Consider the following 18173-nt stretch of genomic DNA (forward strand, 5'->3'; position numbering starts at 1 on the left):
TGGCGAGGTTATTTTTTTTTTTTTAAAGGGGAAACAGCCAGCTGATTTAAACTGATTGGAAATGGCCCAAAGTTGGTTTCTTCTCTCATCTTGACGACCTTCAGATCCCAACAAATGATATGTGGATGATTATTTCCTTCATTGCAAACCTTAGACTGGGGTAGCTGTGAAATAAGTTGTGCAGTGCTCTGAGGTAAAGAAAAGGGGAACAGCTACAGTGTCTTTCAGAGGTTAGGTCTATTTTGGTAATGAAGTCTCCCCGTGTACGTGTGCACTGGTAGCTGGAGAGGTGTCAGTTCCACCTCCTGCACACTGCCGAGGTGCCCTTGAGCAAGGCGCCTAACCCCTAATTACACACTACTACATGGCGGACCATTACACCACCATCTCTCCACATTTGCATGTCTATAAGCCGTGTGTGTGCATGATTGTGCTTCAGGCCTTTGTGTGCGTAAACACGGAGTGAAAACAGAATTTCCCAACTGGAGGTAAATAAAGTATATCTTCTTCTTCTTCTTTTTCTTCTTCTTCATGACAGCACTCCTTCCTGTCACCTGCCTTTTGCAGCCATCAGGCCACATTAAGGCCGCTCTTAGGTGCACGGAAAGAGATGTGATGATAAAGCTGTCCAGACAGGATTCGAGGAGTGGGTTGTCAGGTCGGAGCGGAAGTCAGTCTGTGTTTCTCAGGCACTAGCAGTGAACCGGTGCACCACTGGTTGTCTTGTCAGGAATATTACATTTTGTTTTTAACCCTGGGCTTGCCACAGATACAGTTGCTATTTTAGTTTTATTTATGCAATTTAAATCAGCAAGCAAATTACGGATATATTTGTGTGCTTCCATTATCTCACCTGACAACTTTACTCTCAAATATGAAAAGGATGCATCTTTGGCTGGCTACAGTTCAGGTGTACACATAGTGCTCTGTATTAATCTCACAAAAATATCCCACATGATTTGAACATATTTGATACATGAATTGAAAATCAATCAAAAAGCAAAGACTAATTTAATAGAGGAGAGCAGCTTCATCAAACTATAATTACTATGCTTTTAATTAATTCCTGTCTTGTCACTTTTAAATTGACAAAAATGCCAGTCCATTGTTTGCTTTTCAGGGATTCATTGATTTTTTTTTTGCTCGTTCTGATTCTTCTTCACAAAATGAACACTAATCTCAGAGCCACAGTATGGTAGAGAGGAAGAAAAGCCCTGTGCACATCAAGCATCCTCCTCCCTGCCTCCTTCTGTCGGAGCAGATACAGATCTTACTTAGACTGCTGTTTTGGAAGATCCTTCCATTATTTCACGCTCACAGGTTTCTTTTTTCCATTAATGTGCTCTATTTTTTCTCCACTTCCTCTTTAACGTAAGACCCAGCTTGAATTTGCATTACGATTTGTCCTACTGATAGACGTTGTGGCTTACGTTGTGCACACTATTTCAGGTCACAGTTTGAAAAATGTTTTTGTTTGTCTCTTGCTTTGAGGTTTTTTCATTGACCACAGACAAATGAGCGTGTGTTGCAATACTTGCTCTCCTGTAGGCCTTCTGCCAGAGGGTAATTGCTTTCACACGCTATATAAAATATCTATGCATGTGTGTGTGTGTGTGTACATACAGTATCTCCCCAGTGCACACCAGCTGTTACCCATACCTTGTGGCCAGAGACACATAGAGCAACACAATGTAAAGCTTCACTCTGCAGAGATCGAGATGTACTGCAGCTGAGCGAGGCGAGCTTTTGCTTAATGGGGATTATTTTATGTGACAAAGGGTTCAGACACTTCTTAATATAGACAACTCAACATAACTAGAGTTTTTCACCGGCCTTTACGACCAGAACAAACCTGGAATATTTAATGTTTGGTGTACAAAGTGAAAATGCTGTTCTACAGTAGCTCTCATATCTCTTCATAGATTATCACCAGGGATGCAACAAGCACTCAGATGCTTTGCTTAAGTAAAAAAAAATACTAATAAAATAATGAAAAATACTCCATAACAAGTCTTACATTTAAAGCACAAAAAAGTACCAAATTATTTATCATCAAAGAAAATTTCCCTAAAGTATCAAAAAGAAGATTTCTGCTTCTACATAAAACTGATCCCAGTGACATATTACATATAAGTGAGATTAATTGTATTATTATTATTATTATTATTATTATATTGTTAATTGCATTTTGCTGTTGTTGCTGGTTTAATTACTTTATATATATATATAATTAGAAAATGTACACACCACATCACACACTTTAAAAAGGTCACCAAATAAATCTGAGAAGTGAGAAATCAAAAGAGAAAATAGGAAAAAAAGTTCTGCTACATATATTCATGTTAATGTATTAAGGGGAAATGTCTCTTTTATATAGAACTAAATAAATGAAGTGTAAAATAACTTTCAACCACAGATTATCACAATCAGTATACTTAGAGGAAGGGAGTTTGTATCTGTCTTTGTACTGATAAACATGCAATATGATGTTATAACATGACAGATTCCGTGGAAATACTATCTGTGGATCTGTGCTTTTAGATGGGAAAGTTTCATTATTGCTCCGACAGTAACTGCTTCCCACTGAACCACAACTGTGTAATCCGTAATTATTTACTTACTAAGCTTGAAATACTTTTACTTTCTGTTAACACTTTGAATTACATATTAGTAGATGTCTCAGTACTGAAATTCCCTATGTCAGACTTCTCTTCGTGGTAGTAAAGGGACGTACGACCACCATGACATTGCACAATCACCATCACTTGCACGTGTCCCTGTGAGGTTATGCTGCTGGAATGTGGGATTGCAGTGCAAAATGTCAACATCACCGCTATACATGCCCTTGCCTGTGGGGTTGGTTGGCCGGTTGGCAGTGGTAGAGGTGCTGACAGGCCTGACAAGATGCTTTCTGTGTCTCTTACAGGTGGGTGTTCATCTATGAGAAAGGCTACCAGTCCTCAGACACAGCGGTAAGCTCTGTCTTCAGCAAAATGAAAGGAGTGGGCTATACCAATGTGAGTGGAAGTGAGAGAATCTGGGATGTTGCCGACTACGTCTTCCCTCCGCAGGTTGGTGACTGGTTGGCATGATGTGAATTGTTCAAAACTGATTTAGGAGTCACAAGTCTTCATTTCCACTGACTCGTTTACTGACTCGCCCCTCCTACCTCCTAAAATGTACAAACTGCGTAGACGAGGTGAGACCACGTGTCACTCACACTATTGTGCAACTTAACTTTTTGTGGAAATGTATTAAGCTGATTACTATATTAACCAAACCCTCACTGTAACACCTGATGAGTTAGTTCAACTCAAATTGTTTGAGGAAACAGGTTGCCTTAAACTGTAAAATTTATTACCTCCAACAATTGAAACATGCAAAAATATACAAGTAGAGTACAAGTAATTATAATACACTTATATGCAGCATTTATCCAAAATGATTGAAAATGTTATTTATCTGAAAAATGACTAACTTTAATGCAAATTCTCTATACATATGTTAGAAATAAAATGACATTTACTCAGTTTCTTCCACTAAAACAAATAATTACATTACATTAGCTATGATTAAGTTAGCTTACTTCTTTTATTAAGATATGTTGTTGGATTTACAGTGATGTGAGAAGAACAACTGCTTTGGCACTTGTTTCAACTCAGTACTCACTCTCCCAGCCTGGAGCCCGGCCCTTGCCCTGAGCTGAAGGTCTGACTCAGGCGGCACGAATCGCTCACTCACTATAATTTTTTTGCGTCACAACCTCCATGAAATTACTTGTTTGAATGAATGAAACCGGAAATTAGTCAGCTGGGCCCCCGGCAGTCTGGTGCACATTTCTATCGGTGCTGGGTGGATTCTCTGTGCCTGACTTGGTGACTCTAGTGACTTAAAAACCTGATTCTTTTTACTGAGTGACTTACACTCAAGAGCGGAACTTCCTATCTTTATTGGCTAAAGGCTTTTCTTGCGAGCAGGGACACTTAATATGCTCATCACATGACTCCTAATAGGTCAATCTGGGTGTGCTGGGTGCATCCATACAGAACTAAGCAAACAACCTATAAAAAAAAAAGACTCAAATATATTTCTTTGTTTAACCAAAATGTTGCTGGGTCTGTGGGAAAGAAAAATAAAGAGACACAATAAAGACTGTCATGTTTGCTTTGAAGTCTGGGTGTAGGCCTTTTTAAATTCAGAGCAGGTTGGTCACAATATAATGTCTCTCGCTTTGATCAGGTATCAACGATTAGTTCATCTTTATTCTGAAATCCACCTCTTTGTCTGTGTACATTTCCCAGATGGTTGTTGTTTTACTAATTTAGTTTATTACTTTCTGTGGTAATGGTTCAGTTTGAGAGAAACTTAATCCAATAGGCCATACTTTGTGTTCTGAATGGCTCTGTGACAGTAAACTTAAAGGTCAACAGCATCAAACTAGAATATTGTGGCATTCAGCATCTTGTCTCCAATGATACCACCTTACATCAAGAACATTCCTATTGAAATAAAAGAGCGTAACCATGGTCATAAAGTAAAAATACATGTGATAGTGTAAATATATAAAATAATAGTCATAATATTTGGGGAAATGTGCTTATTTGCTTTCTTTGCCAAGTGTTAGACGAGAACGTCGACACTAAATAAAGCCAAGAGCCGGTTAGCTTAGCTTAGCATAGCATGAAGACTGGGGGGAACAGCCTGGCTGTCCGAAGGTAACACAATCTGCCCACCAGCACCTCTGACTGTGTGTTCAGACAAGCTCATTTTAGAGGCAGTGTGAGTGCATACAAAGTCAATAGAAAGTCATGATTAAACACAAATTTGCCCAAAGAGGTGAGTGAAAAATAAAAAAGGAGAGTTTCTTTTGAGTTCAGTCAGAGGCTGAGCTGTCACAGACACACACACACACACTATCACAGGTGGTGGTTTAAACCATACGGATAGATACAGAGAGTGGTGTCAATCTTCTTATAAAACTAATCAGTTATGGCTAGAAAGCAGAAAGCATATTTCTCAAGATGTTAAACTATTCCTATGAGCTGAAAACAGGCCATGTGCAGTGGAAAGGTTTTGTTTGCGGGCGTTTGTGATGTCAGCAGGGTCACTACAACTGACTGTTTGACAGGCTGCCTACAATAAACTTTAGCATTTTGCGTAACAACTACTGCATCTTGCACTGTCATTTTATGGCATAAATAAATGTGATTGATTGAAAAACATTTAACACATTACTTCTTTTAATTTACTCTAACTTAACCTCAGGGAGACTCATCTTTTGTGGTGATGACAAACTACATCATAACTGAAGGTCAGAAGATGGGAAACTGTCCAGAGGTAGGTGAAAATGCTCCTCTCATTTTCTTTTTCCATCTCTCCTCCTCCCTGACTTCTTCTTCCTGTCAGCTTTGTTGTTCTCCCTCTGACTTAAACACTTCCATAAATAGTAAAACAAAACGGAAACTGTGTCTCATTCCAAGACTGTTTCTGTAATTGGGTAATTGTGTAGTTGTTGAATAGCAGAAAAAAAGAAATTCGACGTATTGGCCTTGAGGTAAGCGCTGCAAAACATTACAATAAATGCAAGACTTTATTTTCACACTGTCGTGTTGTTTTCATGTTTGAAATGCGCTGGTCTCCTCACATCCACATTCCACAGTTGTGTACAGACACTAACTCTGATCTCTTGTGTGTAACAGCTCCCAGGCAAGGACAACTGCAGCTCGGACGCAGACTGTGAAGGAGGGAGTTTCAAACGTACGGGACATGGTAAATCCTGACGGCCTGACAGTGTGGGACCGCAGCAGTCCTCACTGAATAACCGTCTGTCTGTCTGTGGACAAACTCAAATCAGTCTCAATATCTCTTGTTAAACTTCTAGGGGCAGTGACAGGATGTACTGAGGGAGGTAGAGAATTATGGCAGGTTATGAAACAGTGTATTTACAAAATGGGTTGTGGCTGTTGAGAACTGCTATAGATTGGCTCATGCAGTAGAAACTAAAATACACCAGATCTGACTCATCACTGTAAACATTTACCACACTTATTTAACATTTAACACATGACATATTGTGTGTGCGTGTGTGTGTTTGCGTCATGGTGTACTGACCACTAAAGCATGCAGCTTAAACTCTGCCTTAAGCAAGTAGACATGTATATATAAGCAAAGGCACAGGCGTCACAAAAACTCCTGTGCAGTTGACACAAATCATAAGCACACAGATACATTAAAAACAAATAAGGCTTCAAACAAGAGCTTTTAATTTAATAGGTCCAAACATATACAGTAGGCCTATTGTCAACGAGTTCAAAGAGCAGTTATATAAATTTATTGTCCTCCAGCTGTCCCAGGGTTAAATTCTGACTCTTTCAAGTCCTCTGTGACCCACATCAACTTCAATAAGACCAATCTTGGCCAAAGCTTTAGATCTGTCTGTTTCCGACCAGTCAAATTCACCTTGAGGTGCCTGTATCTCTTTAGAGGCAGCGTGCTGTCTCTATGCTTGTAGACAAGTAAACACGGGGGGCACCCCTGTAGCTAAACAGACTGGTGGGCTCCAGCGAAAGGTCAGAGACTGAAGCGAAACCAAACGCCTGCTGGAGAACTATCTGTAATCTCATCCAGCACACGATGAGAGAGACAGATACCAGCAAAGTTAATCACATAGAGAGAAATGATATAGTAGGATCAGGGCCTGATAAAGGAAACAGCTATTTCAGCATTTGCTTTGCCTCACTTTTATATCTTGCTTGCTGCTGTCGATGCTAATTCAAGATAAGATGATTAAACCCTACTTCTTTCTTCTTTTCGCTTTTTTTTTTTGCAGCTTGAAACACATGTTTTGCTTTTGCTAAATTCTAGCTCCAGTTTTAAGTTTTGTCTCTAATGGCGAGACATGGTTTTATTTCAAGGACAAATGACGGGAAAGTGTGTGAATACCACGAAGACCTGTGAAGTGTTGGCTTGGTGCCCCGTTGAGGATGATAACAACATACCAGAGTATGTGGAAACATTGAATCATTCAGACTGCAAGTTGATACTGACTTGCAATGCATGTGATGGGTGAATTTGTTATGATTCTGCGCCATTACATAGCTGTCATGAGAAATATTGTATTATTTTATTTATGCTCCTCAGCGTACTGGATTTGATACTCTTCTCTCTTCTGTTTATTCCCTAGTCCTCCTCTGTTGATGTCTGCAGAAAACTACACTCTGTTCATCAAAAATTCCATAACGTTCCCCCTTTTTGAAGTCATAAGGTGATGAACCTCATCCATATCAAGTTAAATTTAGCTAATATGAATAAGTAAATTAATACAAATGAGCCAGGATTTAGTGTATGTTGTTTCTCCTACCCTAATTAATAATAAATAAAATCACATCTTTAAGGGGCACTCCACAGATTTTACACAAATAGGGCATGGATGAGGGCATATACCATCTAATGAAGGATTGTACTCAGTTGCATTATGGGAATAGCAGGATCCAGTGTTCTTCTTCTTTCTTCTTAAGAATGTGTTCGCGTACGGATTGCGTTTCCCCCGGGATGAGATCCGATCCTAATTTGAGCCTGACCACCTCCAAACGTGTTCTGGCTGATCTAATCATATCCATTGTATTCTGCATACATTTACACCTGCCTTTAACATGCATTTTTCCTCATCCAGATACAGATTGCATTTTAAAGCAAGGTGTAAATGGAGTACAAAGGTCAGGAGATCTTTGCTTCTGTTGCACTGATACTGATTTTTCTGTTTTTAATCTGTCTCTTGAAGTTCCCAAACTTTATGAAAGTGCAACACTAAACTGCTGGAGTACCCCTTTAAGTTAGAAAGTTTTGCCCTACCAGGGGTTTACATTCATGTTGTTGGTAAAAGCAAAACAAACAAAATGTCACACTTTGTCTTTAAATGTTTAAAGATTATAAATGTCTCAAAGGCAAACAGACAAATGTAATTTGAGGATATTATTATTCTTTTCCGGAACAAAATTCAACACACTAAAATAGCTCCATTTAGATTATTACCATGTTTTTAATGACCAATTGTGTTTTCAGGAGTAACCTGGTGGAGGGTATCGATAATAATTACATCAGCAAATGCCTTTATGATCCAGAGGATGCTCCACTGTGTCCCATATTCAAACTGGGAGACGTAGTTAAATTGTCTGGCTTCAATTTTGAGACAATAGCCAAAGTGGTAAGTCAGCTGCATAATATCATCACTCAACACTGCATGGGTAGAAATGTTTTTCAGGTGGAGAGGAATATTTCCATTCCACATAATCACAGCTGCACATGTATTGTCTTTTGGTGTTTTGTTTCTTTTGTCTCTCTTGTTACCATGCAGACTTGTATCATGTATTATGTGCTTGTGTCCTGTCAGGGAGGGGCCATCGGGATTGTGATCGACTGGACATGCAACCTAGATTACAATGTAAAGCACTGTAAACCAACGTACAACTTCCACGGGCTGTACGGAAACCCTGATGAGAAAGACAAAGCCAGAGCTTCAGTGGGCTACAATTTCAGGTGTGTAACATACTTTACTGAATTATTAGACTCATAGAATACTTCTTGGTCGTAGCTCTGGTGCTCTCTCACTTGGCTTTCTGGCTGAGAGATGGATGAGAAGATTAATACCGCACTCATGTTTGAGAGTTTGTGTTCTCTGTCTCTATGTAAATATTTACCAAATGCTTTGGCAAATGCATTCTGTCAACATATTGTTAGATTGTGAATCCCCATTGCTGTTTGTAGGTTTGCAAAGCATTATCTGGAGGACAAAGTTCAGAAAAGAACCCTTCTCAAAGTGTTTGGGATCAGGATCGATATCATTGTGCAGTCACTGGTAAGTAATGTGTTATCTACCTAGATGAATTTCTGACTAGAGAATGGACAGTGGGAATTTTGAATCATTGGCACTCTATCCTTCACAGGCAAGAAAATTTGATATCATCCCAACACTGACAGCTATAGGCTCTGGAGTGGGCATTTTTGGAGTGGTATGTGGAGTAATACCTGCCATAATTATTCACTGTCTGTGGAATCATTTGTACAAACTAATATCTGATTCTTTTTCAGGCAACTGTAGTCTGTGACTTGGTGCTGCTCTACTTGCTACCAAAAAGAGAATTTTACAAGAACATGAAATTCAAATACACAGATACACAGACACAGGTAAGCTCTATGATGCAGATTAACTGGATATTTTGTTGAGTTTGAACACAAGATGGCAGCAGAGAGGCATTTAACAATGGCAGTCCAGATAGAACAGTATGTAGTGGTCAGTGTTGGATAATCACTGATTTAATCAGGATTATATTATCAGATTACAAAAATAAAGTAACTATAATCAGCACAGGTTACATTTTAAAAAGTGTGTTGATTACATTTTTTGTACATCTTTAAAGGCCCATTGTGTAACATTTAGGAGGATATATTGGCAAAGATGGAATATAATATTCATAGCTATGTTTTCATTAGTGAATAATCATCTGGAAATAAGAATTGTTGTGTTTCTGTTACCTTAGAATGAGCTCTTTTATCTACAGACACCACAGGTTGTTTTTAATGGAGGCCACCATGTTTCTACAGTAGCCCATAATAGAAAAAAAAATCCCTTGCACTAAATAATGAACTTTGTTTTTTTCACGTTTTGACCACCATAATTTCTCCTTTATGCTTGCAAGAGGAGGGTGAAACAAGGGACTTGAAACTGGCAACTACAAGGCTAGAGACCACTAAATCCTACATACTGGTCCTGTAAAATCTGCCAATGCTCTATGAACCCTTTGAGGCATAAAAATCTCGCTATGGGAATGTTCGTGTTCGTGAATTGTGCGTTTGTGTACGTGTTTGCACAGCCTCTGATTGCTCGACAGACTCAATTCAAGGCATCATGAAAATCATCAAGGAAAAATGGATAAATAATCATGAGAGGACATCCAGCATAATTTAATCTGACCAACTGTAAATGCTGAATATGCTAAATGAATTATATTTGCACTGAATTTTTCAGTTTTTCACGTTTGAGACGTTTAAGGAGGAAAAGAAAATATTTGTGGCTGTGTCCATTTCTTTAGTAGAAGGTGAAATATTTTTAAAGTTGGACATAATCCAAAAGTATTACTGATTAGATTACATTGTTTTTGTAGTCCAATTAATTATGTTACTAATACAAAAATGTCCATGTAATTTGTAATCGTTAAAGGTCCAGTGTGTAACATTTAAAAGGATCTATTGGCATAAATAATATAATAATATGTTTTCATTAGTGTATAATCGCCTGAAAATAAGAATCATTGTGTTTTTGTTACTTTAGAATGAGACGTTTTTATATTCCAACGCTACAGGTCACATTCCGCTATGTTGAACCTCCATGTTTCTGCAGTAATTACTCCCACACGCTTCACAGCAAATTCTCATTCCCAGGTCGTCAAATATGTTTGTTATAGTAATAGTGATGTTAGTTGCAATACCCAACTTCACTACTAGATGCCACTAAATCCTAAACACTGGCCCTTTAACTGACTACATTTCAAAATAGTTTGACCCACTAACTAAGTAACTAACTAAGAACTTGTCTAACTAAGTAACTAACTCACAAACTAACTAAGTAACTAACTAACTAACTCACAAACTAACTAAGTAACTAACTAACTCACTAACTCACTCACACACTCACACTGGGAGTGGTGCTCATTTTATCTGATAGAAGATGCAGTCTTCTCCTATCCTCCCAGACAGTTTCCCTCTTTAACTGAAACAGACAGAACATTTTGTATTTACAGCAGGACAGCGAGTCGCTTGGTTTAGACACAGGCGTCTATTACACCATTGAAGCAAATGCAAGACAAGTCCATGGCATTGACAAGTCCAACGTGAGTGCATGTAGAAGTCCAGACAGTATAGCAGCTTTTTTTTTTTTTTTTAAATGTATTTTATCATGTGATGATGAGGAGAATCCCTTTTTTCATTACCTAAGAGGTCTTAATTGCTGCTCTCCTGTGGATTTGACTTTCATCCTACAGGACCCTGATTCAGAGGCAGGTAGCACAGAGACTGAGGTATCTAAGGTAAGGGATTGATATATTTATCAGAACAATAAAGCCTGTATGATTGGTTGTCTGTGATGGCTGATGTTTTATTTATCTGCTATTCTTGTGTAGAAGTGACCTGGGAGCAAACTTACAAGGTGCCACTTTGAAGATGCGCTGCACTGGAAACCTGAAAGACACACACACACACACACACAATGGACTCAGGAGGTCAAATGACATTGTTCCACGTGTTCACTATTTCTTCTTGATCTTCAGCAGCATCTTGTATCAACAACTCTTAAAACCACTTGGAGGGACTGACTCTTCCTATTGTATGTAGAGCCCTAGCGTAGCGCAGCTGTATGTGTACTTCTGGGTGTAGCTTGATTTGCTTTTGTTCACACTTTGGGTGTTACCTCCGCCTCCTGTCTTTGTATCTGTACAGGTGAAACAACAATTTCTGGCACTTTAGTGCTCCTGTGTGTACACAAATCAACCATAAGTCATCTATTACCTCTGTCACTGTCTTTGTCAAAGCAAGTTATACATATATAATGTGTGGAAGTGCCACCGTCAGAGTGATTCATCCTGTGTGTACCTTGTGATCGACAGTTGAATTCAATAAAAGATGTACAGAAACATTACGGCTTTTTTCTTTTGCTTCGCACTGTGAGTAGTCAAACAGGAGTACATGCAAAACATCAAAAGGATTCAGATTTTCCTTTTTATTGTCTTTGATTATGTCTAGGTGTACAAAAAGCATGCAAAAAATAGCTTCTTTATATATATTGGTACATATTTACATTGTAACAACTGCATTCCATAGGTATGTGCCATGCTTCTGTTTTTGTATGAGCGACAGGCGAGTGAGTACATTCAGAGAAATGCACAAGACAACACAAGACAGCAGGCACCTTCAACACACACATCAGGACAGTCACAGAAGATACACAGCAACGATCCAATCGGCCTCGACTCACTCTCCCACAGTCCTCTTCCTTTGGATATAACTATGACCTGAAATCATGAGAAATTAGTCCTGTCACTCACTTCCTGTGCTGCGACTGTGGCAGCTGCACCCACTGATTTTCCTTCTGTGTTTCACCACAGTGACAACACCAAGCTAGAAATCATTTAGGGTGAGTAATCCTCCTGCCAAGGCTGTACAATCCAATGCATCTGATATTTTCAAAATAGAATGAATATGTGTCAGGATCCAGATCTGAATCAAAACAGTGAATAGAGAGAATATCTTAAGTCTACAAGGACGAATTGAGCAAAGAGTCACACAGGTGGAGGCCATTTAAATGTATTATGTGTTATAGTACCACTTTTAGGCAAAATTCAATTAAATTTAGAAGGCTCAATTAGACTTAATGCAGTATGCGCATATGTGATTGTAACTGCTCATTTAGGAGTTAAAACTGGTATACATACATTTTATAAATGTACCAAATTAAGTGAAGATGGTTTTACAAAAAAAATAAAATTGCAGAAATCTCTGTAGGTGGAAATATGTATGGCCTGATTGACTGACACATCCTGTACTAAGGAATCAGGAAATTAGAATTAGCTCAGGAATTACAACATGAAAAGATACTGTAAGGTCTTTCTAAATGGCCATTTGATAATGCAATCTGCATTGAAAGCAGGTCTTCCTCAGTTCGATGTCTAATTTCCTACTAAATGTAATTGAAATCTGGTTAGAGGTTGTGGATATGCTTAAACTAACAGATCTACAGAAAAAATAACCCTTGCAGAGATAATAATGTCTATTAAAAAATCTATTAGAAAAAAAGAGACGGCTGGGCGGCATGAAGACACTGTCCTATGGTTAGAGGGTTAAATGTTTCATCTTCAAGGGCAGCAAGTAATCATCCATCACTGTGTCTCTGGAGGAGATCTTGAAAAGAAAGCTGCTATTTCCAGCTGCTCCTGTGCTCTGAGACCTGCTCCTTAAATGTAGTTTACAGTGTTTTAGCATTATGTATGAGCAATGCAGTACAATCCGGAAGTCCCTTGCTCCAGTTACACAACATTCACAACTCAGAGTTATAATTTGGATATTCACAACAAAAACAACTATTTAAAACCAATCTCGTTACTGCAGCTGTTACAGCATTTTGACACAGACAGGAGAATAAATTGCTGGAAAATGGAAACATTATAGTTTCATTTGTAAAAATGTTCAAAAACCAGGCAGCAATGCTGTGACATGCAGATTGATATCAAAGAGCAATGCTTCAAAAAGCACAGGAGACTGTGACACAGTAAATATGGTCTTTTACAGGTGAACCACACAGTTCTTTCCTTGATTATAAACTGTACAATCTTAAATAGCTGGCAGGTACCAGTAGTGTTATATGCAATCACAATAGCTTTAATATGTATCTCAGTGGAAAAGTGCAAATATTTAAATAGAAGCATATTCTTTTCAACAAGGACAACTAAAATGCAGATAAGAGGATAACAGGCACATGAGCAAATAATGATAAAGACGACAACAATATTGCACCTCCGACACTGACAAATGTCTGTACAAAGACACAAATGTAAAGCTGGACACATCTACGACCAAAAAAATTCGTTTTTTAGCAAATAAAACTGAACACACCATTTTATACTTTTTGGTTCAAACAGCCCTTCATTGAAGGTTACCCTGCACACAGACCTCAGTACCTTTGTTCACTTCCATCATCCTCAACAGAGAGAGTACGAACAAAAACAAAAGAAACACATGATTAACCCTTAATTTCAAACTGCATATACAACATTTCAAACAATTAGACATTAAGATATTAATTTATCTTTTACAAACATATCTTACCACATTTTACTGAACAATTTAAAAAAAGATATAGAGCTTCACATTCCCCAGCCCTCACATGATAATAAAGTTGACATTTTAATGTTAAAAGCATTCATGATTTTTATGCATAAAGTCTCTGCCTCTGTGTACACAAATCCCCAAACACAGAGGCCCAAGCATTCCCCATTCAGATACTACCAATCCTTCTCTCTGAGCTCCAGCTAGCATCCTTCACTGGCAGAGACTGAGGGCAAGATTAACGGGGGAAATGCAAAACGCTGCGCTCCCCGTTTCTAATCAGCCACACTGGGGTCGGCACTGAAGTGGATGGGGAAGGGTTGTTGATGTTTGCAGCCTGGGCCTAATTATGACTTTGAAATGCTCCTTTTCACTGTGGTTCAAGTGATCAGAGCATTCTGTCGGCCAAACATGCTTTCTTTCACAGAGCGACGCACCAGGCCAAAGAGGAGGAAAGAATCAAACTGGATTTATATAAACATTTATCTGAGGCCGAGCTGCTGTGGAGGCAGAAATGTTCTCATTGATTTGAGTCGGCGGAGACAAAGCAACCCACACATTGGGCTTTTTTTATGCTAGCCCACAACATTGAATGGAAAACAAAGGACTCAAATCACAAAAAAAAATAAAATAAAATCTTTTCCATTCATCCATGTTCCCAACATTTGTGATCTCACATCTTACCCAGCTCTACAAACTTACATGGCTAGTTGGAACTTCAAAAGGTCAGCCAGGCAAACTGATGTAGTTAGGGACTGTATAAAACTGACTGGGGTGGGGAGGGGTGTGAAATTTTAGGTTTCAGTTTTTAAAGGTTAAATATATGAAATTCATCTGCCACTGGATGTCGCACTAGAGTACCATCATCTGAGACCAAAACAATGGGAAAGAAACAATTAATATACATATAAAATCAAAATAAACCCATAATTCACAGAGTTAGATGTGAAAATATTCATGAAAAGGTCTACAATGGCCACAAAGTAAGCGAACGTTAATCCTCAAAGTACGTTCACTAAAGGTGCTTGGTTTTGCCACTGACAGGCTCAGAATGTTGAGACTGACAACATTATGGAAAGCAGCCCGACAGAAATAGTCATTTTGTTTAACCAGAAACAGCCGTACTATAGCTACCAGACTCCACAGAAAAAAAAACTGTGATTCTATCTTGCATGTCATTGTAGCTTCGGGACAGAAACAAATGAAAACTCAGAAAAAAACATCTTTGTTGTCCTGGTTGAAATAAATCCGTAATCCACCGACATAGATGAGAAAAACAGCAGTTTCAGTCTCTACTCAGCTGCACACGAGGCAGACGACTATGTAAACAAACCACAGAGAGGCTGTGATAGCAACACAGGCAGAGGGAGCGTGACTCATTTTCTGCTCAGGACACTATGACTCCATCATATATTTACATAGCAAATTGTGGTTTGCTGCTATATTTGCTGTACAACCCTTGCAAGTAATAATATTTTATTTGGACGCTATCCTTGACTCAGCCACTAGGGTGCACATTTCCAACGTTATGGAAAACATAACAAAAGGCTGTAATTTAATTATTACACAGGCCGACTTTACATAACACATTGAACTTTTTTTTTTTTTTTTTTGAAGAAGGAGAAAATGACTTTCAGTGGGGATAACATTTAGTGTCATGAGAAAAATGACTCCATGAAACCGTGACGGGATTGTTGCACACCAGACCCATTGTTTCTGACAATTTGATGCCCCTTATATATTAATCCTAAATACAGAAATTTTCAATGTTTTAAAAAAAGACCCTTCTCTGCTCTACCAAAAACATCAGACTACCTTCCCCTCAGCAAAAAGGAAACATACATCCTCCCCATTTTCTGACCTCTCCTGCCCCCCTAAAAAATTGTGTAAAGTCCCTTAACCTGGAAAACTTCGTACGGGAAGATTCAATTTATTGATGCCTTTAAATCAGCTCTGCATCCCAGATCATTGTTGAGCTGTCCCATCAAAACAAAAGGTGAAACCTACCCACAAACATAAACCCCCCAATAAATTCTAATTTGGAAAAGGGGAATTATTTAAAGTATAGGCAATGGGAGTAGTTTGCATCCTATTTTAAGTCTGTTCACACTCGCTGTGAAATAACATACACTTCAAAGTGCTCAAGCTTCTGTCACAATTACATCACATCAAACCAGGCAGTACAGTGTGATATGAAGGAAAGAGAGCGTTAGAGAACAGAAATCATCAGACAAACAACACACTACAGAGAAGAAGAAGAAGCCTGAAATGACTGAAATGACTCCCACAAACATAATTACATATCACACAGCAGCAAAAGTAACTTTAAAATGTGTTTAAGCATTGCTGTCCTCTCTGTGTGATCACCCTTTGACAGCTGACTTCCTTGCCTTCCTATCAGAGAAGTTCAACCAGCCGGGCCTGAGGGCAGTGAAGGCAGCGCAGGAAGGACTTCGACCTACTGATGGCACATACACCGGGACAAGGTTGTGAGACGATAACACTAATGACACTTCCAAACATCTAATGTACAATGTTAAAATGACTCATTGATCATAAATAAAAAGTCCCGTAGTTCACTGAAGAGACAATATGGTATCATCTACATGCTGAAGTGTTGATATCAAAGTTTTTTCCCCTCTTTGTCAGGCTGGCAATGACTGCAACAGGTGGCTATAGAGTCTGATGATGACCAACTATTCATCATGCAGACGGGTAAAAAAAGAAAAAAGAAAATCTGGGTTTGACAGTTTTTTTTCCCACACTGCAGTGTAATGCCAGCTGACAAACATGTTCTTGTCTCTCTCTCACAATAATAATTTAAACTGTTCATGAAATTTCAAAGAGTTCCTCTTCCTATTGGTTCACTGATGCCAGTCACAACAGGAAGTGGTTGAGCAGTTAAACACAAGCAACATTGTAGATCAGTTTGTGCCCAGAGACTCCACATTGGAGAAGGAAAATCGGTGAAGAAAGGATAATCTGAAGCTAACAGGAAGCAAAAAGGAAAGCAAGCCTGAGCATACAAATCTGAATGTTGACACAAACGATATATCCGATTTAAAACCTTCAGTGTATAGAGTGATGTTCCTGTAGTTGTCACTGATTTGAAGGAAATGTGAGAATAAAGGGCTGAGCAAACATTGGTTCAAGCAAAAAGGATGCAAAGCGGACAGAGTTGAAGCTCTGGTGATAGGAGCGTCATTAAGACTCAAGAGGAGGGCTCGTCTTCATGCAGGTCCTCCAGCTCTACTTCTCTGGGTCCGTCTCCTGTGCTCCCCTTTCTGAAAGAAGAAGAAATAGAAGCAAGAAAGAGAGAGAAAGTAATAAGGAGCAGTTCTTTCTATGATTTCAATCAGGACAACTGCAGTGAGGACAGAGATCTCATAGACTATACTATTGAGCTTTATCTCTCCAAATGCAGCAGGATAACCAGAGAAGCTGTTTTCCCCATTTTCGTTACATGATGAGTATTAAAAACACAAAAAAAATGCTTTATCAATGTAACACAGCGTTGAATGACAGCAGCAGGGAGATGGCAAAACTCTCTGAGATGACAGCTGAGGGAAGGGCTGCTCCATCACTTCTCATGATGGGGATAAGCGAGAGTTAAGGAGGCTAAGGTGATGATGAGCGCAGCAGGCTGGTAGATGTTGGACAGACAGCGTGCCAGACTGTATTGCACAAAGTGTTACCTGAGTGAGGGGTGAAGTTTAAAAGAGGGCCGGAAGGGCCACGAGTCCCTGCAGCAAAGTGGGAGAAAAGATGGAAAAGTCACAGGTGAGCGGGCAAAGGTCACCTCAGGGGGTCAAAGACATAGTTGCTGGTGGAGATGACTTCCCCCATACACACCTCACCTCCTCAGTATGAAGGGTTAGGGCTATGTATGGCTTCAATATCAGATGCCAAAAAGACCAATCCAAAATAGTAAGCAATGACAGTTTTGATAATTGATTAAATGCTTAAGACCCTTAAGTTAATGTTAGTGTTTCTAACATGGTTTTTCTGATTCATACCAATATAAACTTTTTTGCTTTGCTCAGACAAATTATGCTTAAAAAAAAAACTAAACATTTCTAACAGAAAGAGTTACAGACGGTGGATGTCTGAAAAACATTGTGCATCACGAGGCAAGCAAAGTCTAACTAAAGATGCTATCAAGTTGCATTATGGGCAATGTAGGATCCAGTGGTTTTGGAGCTTGACCCACGGTAGGTACTTAAATTTAGAATATCTTGGCCATACTGGTCTGATTTTGACCATTCTCTCTTAAATTTGTCACTGTATGATCCCACAGCTGT

At 38.9% G+C, this 18173-nt stretch overlaps 2 protein-coding genes across 6 annotated transcripts in view; one reads left to right on the forward strand and one right to left on the reverse strand.

Annotated features, from left to right (window-relative positions):
* p2rx1 (purinergic receptor P2X, ligand-gated ion channel, 1) overlaps positions 1-11676 on the forward strand; it is a 12761-nt gene extending 1085 nt beyond the window's left edge. The window contains exons 2-14 of one of the 4 annotated variants that reach the window (XM_035667227.1): positions 2927-3071; positions 5266-5337; positions 5700-5769; positions 6915-7002; positions 7184-7264; positions 8062-8203; positions 8390-8535; positions 8764-8854; positions 8943-9008; positions 9088-9183; positions 10797-10886; positions 11037-11081; positions 11175-11676. In XM_035667227.1, the coding sequence (XP_035523120.1) occupies positions 2927-3071; positions 5266-5337; positions 5700-5769; positions 6915-7002; positions 7184-7264; positions 8062-8203; positions 8390-8535; positions 8764-8854; positions 8943-9008; positions 9088-9183; positions 10797-10886; positions 11037-11081; positions 11175-11180 (1138 nt within the window). In that variant the 3' untranslated portion in view covers positions 11181-11676. Of the gene's footprint in view, positions 1-2926; positions 3072-5265; positions 5338-5699; positions 5770-6914; positions 7003-7183; positions 7265-8061; positions 8204-8389; positions 8536-8763; positions 8855-8942; positions 9009-9087; positions 9184-10796; positions 11082-11174 lie in introns of all 4 variants that reach the window. The other 3 variants (XM_035667226.1, XM_035667225.1, XM_035667228.1) reach the window with 3 other exon arrangements.
* A 1733-nt stretch (positions 11677-13409) lies between these two features.
* camkk1a (calcium/calmodulin-dependent protein kinase kinase 1, alpha a) overlaps positions 13410-18173 on the reverse strand; it is a 59388-nt gene continuing 54624 nt past the window's right edge. Inside the window, exons 16-17 of one of the 2 annotated variants that reach the window (XM_035666165.1) lie at positions 17568-17615; positions 13410-17156 (exon numbers count right to left, since the gene is read on the reverse strand). In XM_035666165.1, the coding sequence (XP_035522058.1) occupies positions 17084-17156; positions 17568-17615 (121 nt within the window). In that variant the 3' untranslated portion in view covers positions 13410-17083. The remainder of the gene's footprint in view (positions 17157-17567; positions 17616-18173) is intronic. The other variant, XM_035666166.1, reaches the window with a different exon arrangement.

The sequence above is a fragment of the Morone saxatilis genome, unplaced genomic scaffold (genome assembly GCF_004916995.1).
Source record: "Morone saxatilis isolate NCDOM2014 unplaced genomic scaffold, NCSU_SB_2.0 Contig20, whole genome shotgun sequence".
In the NCBI taxonomy this organism is placed as follows: Eukaryota; Metazoa; Chordata; class Actinopteri; family Moronidae; genus Morone; species Morone saxatilis.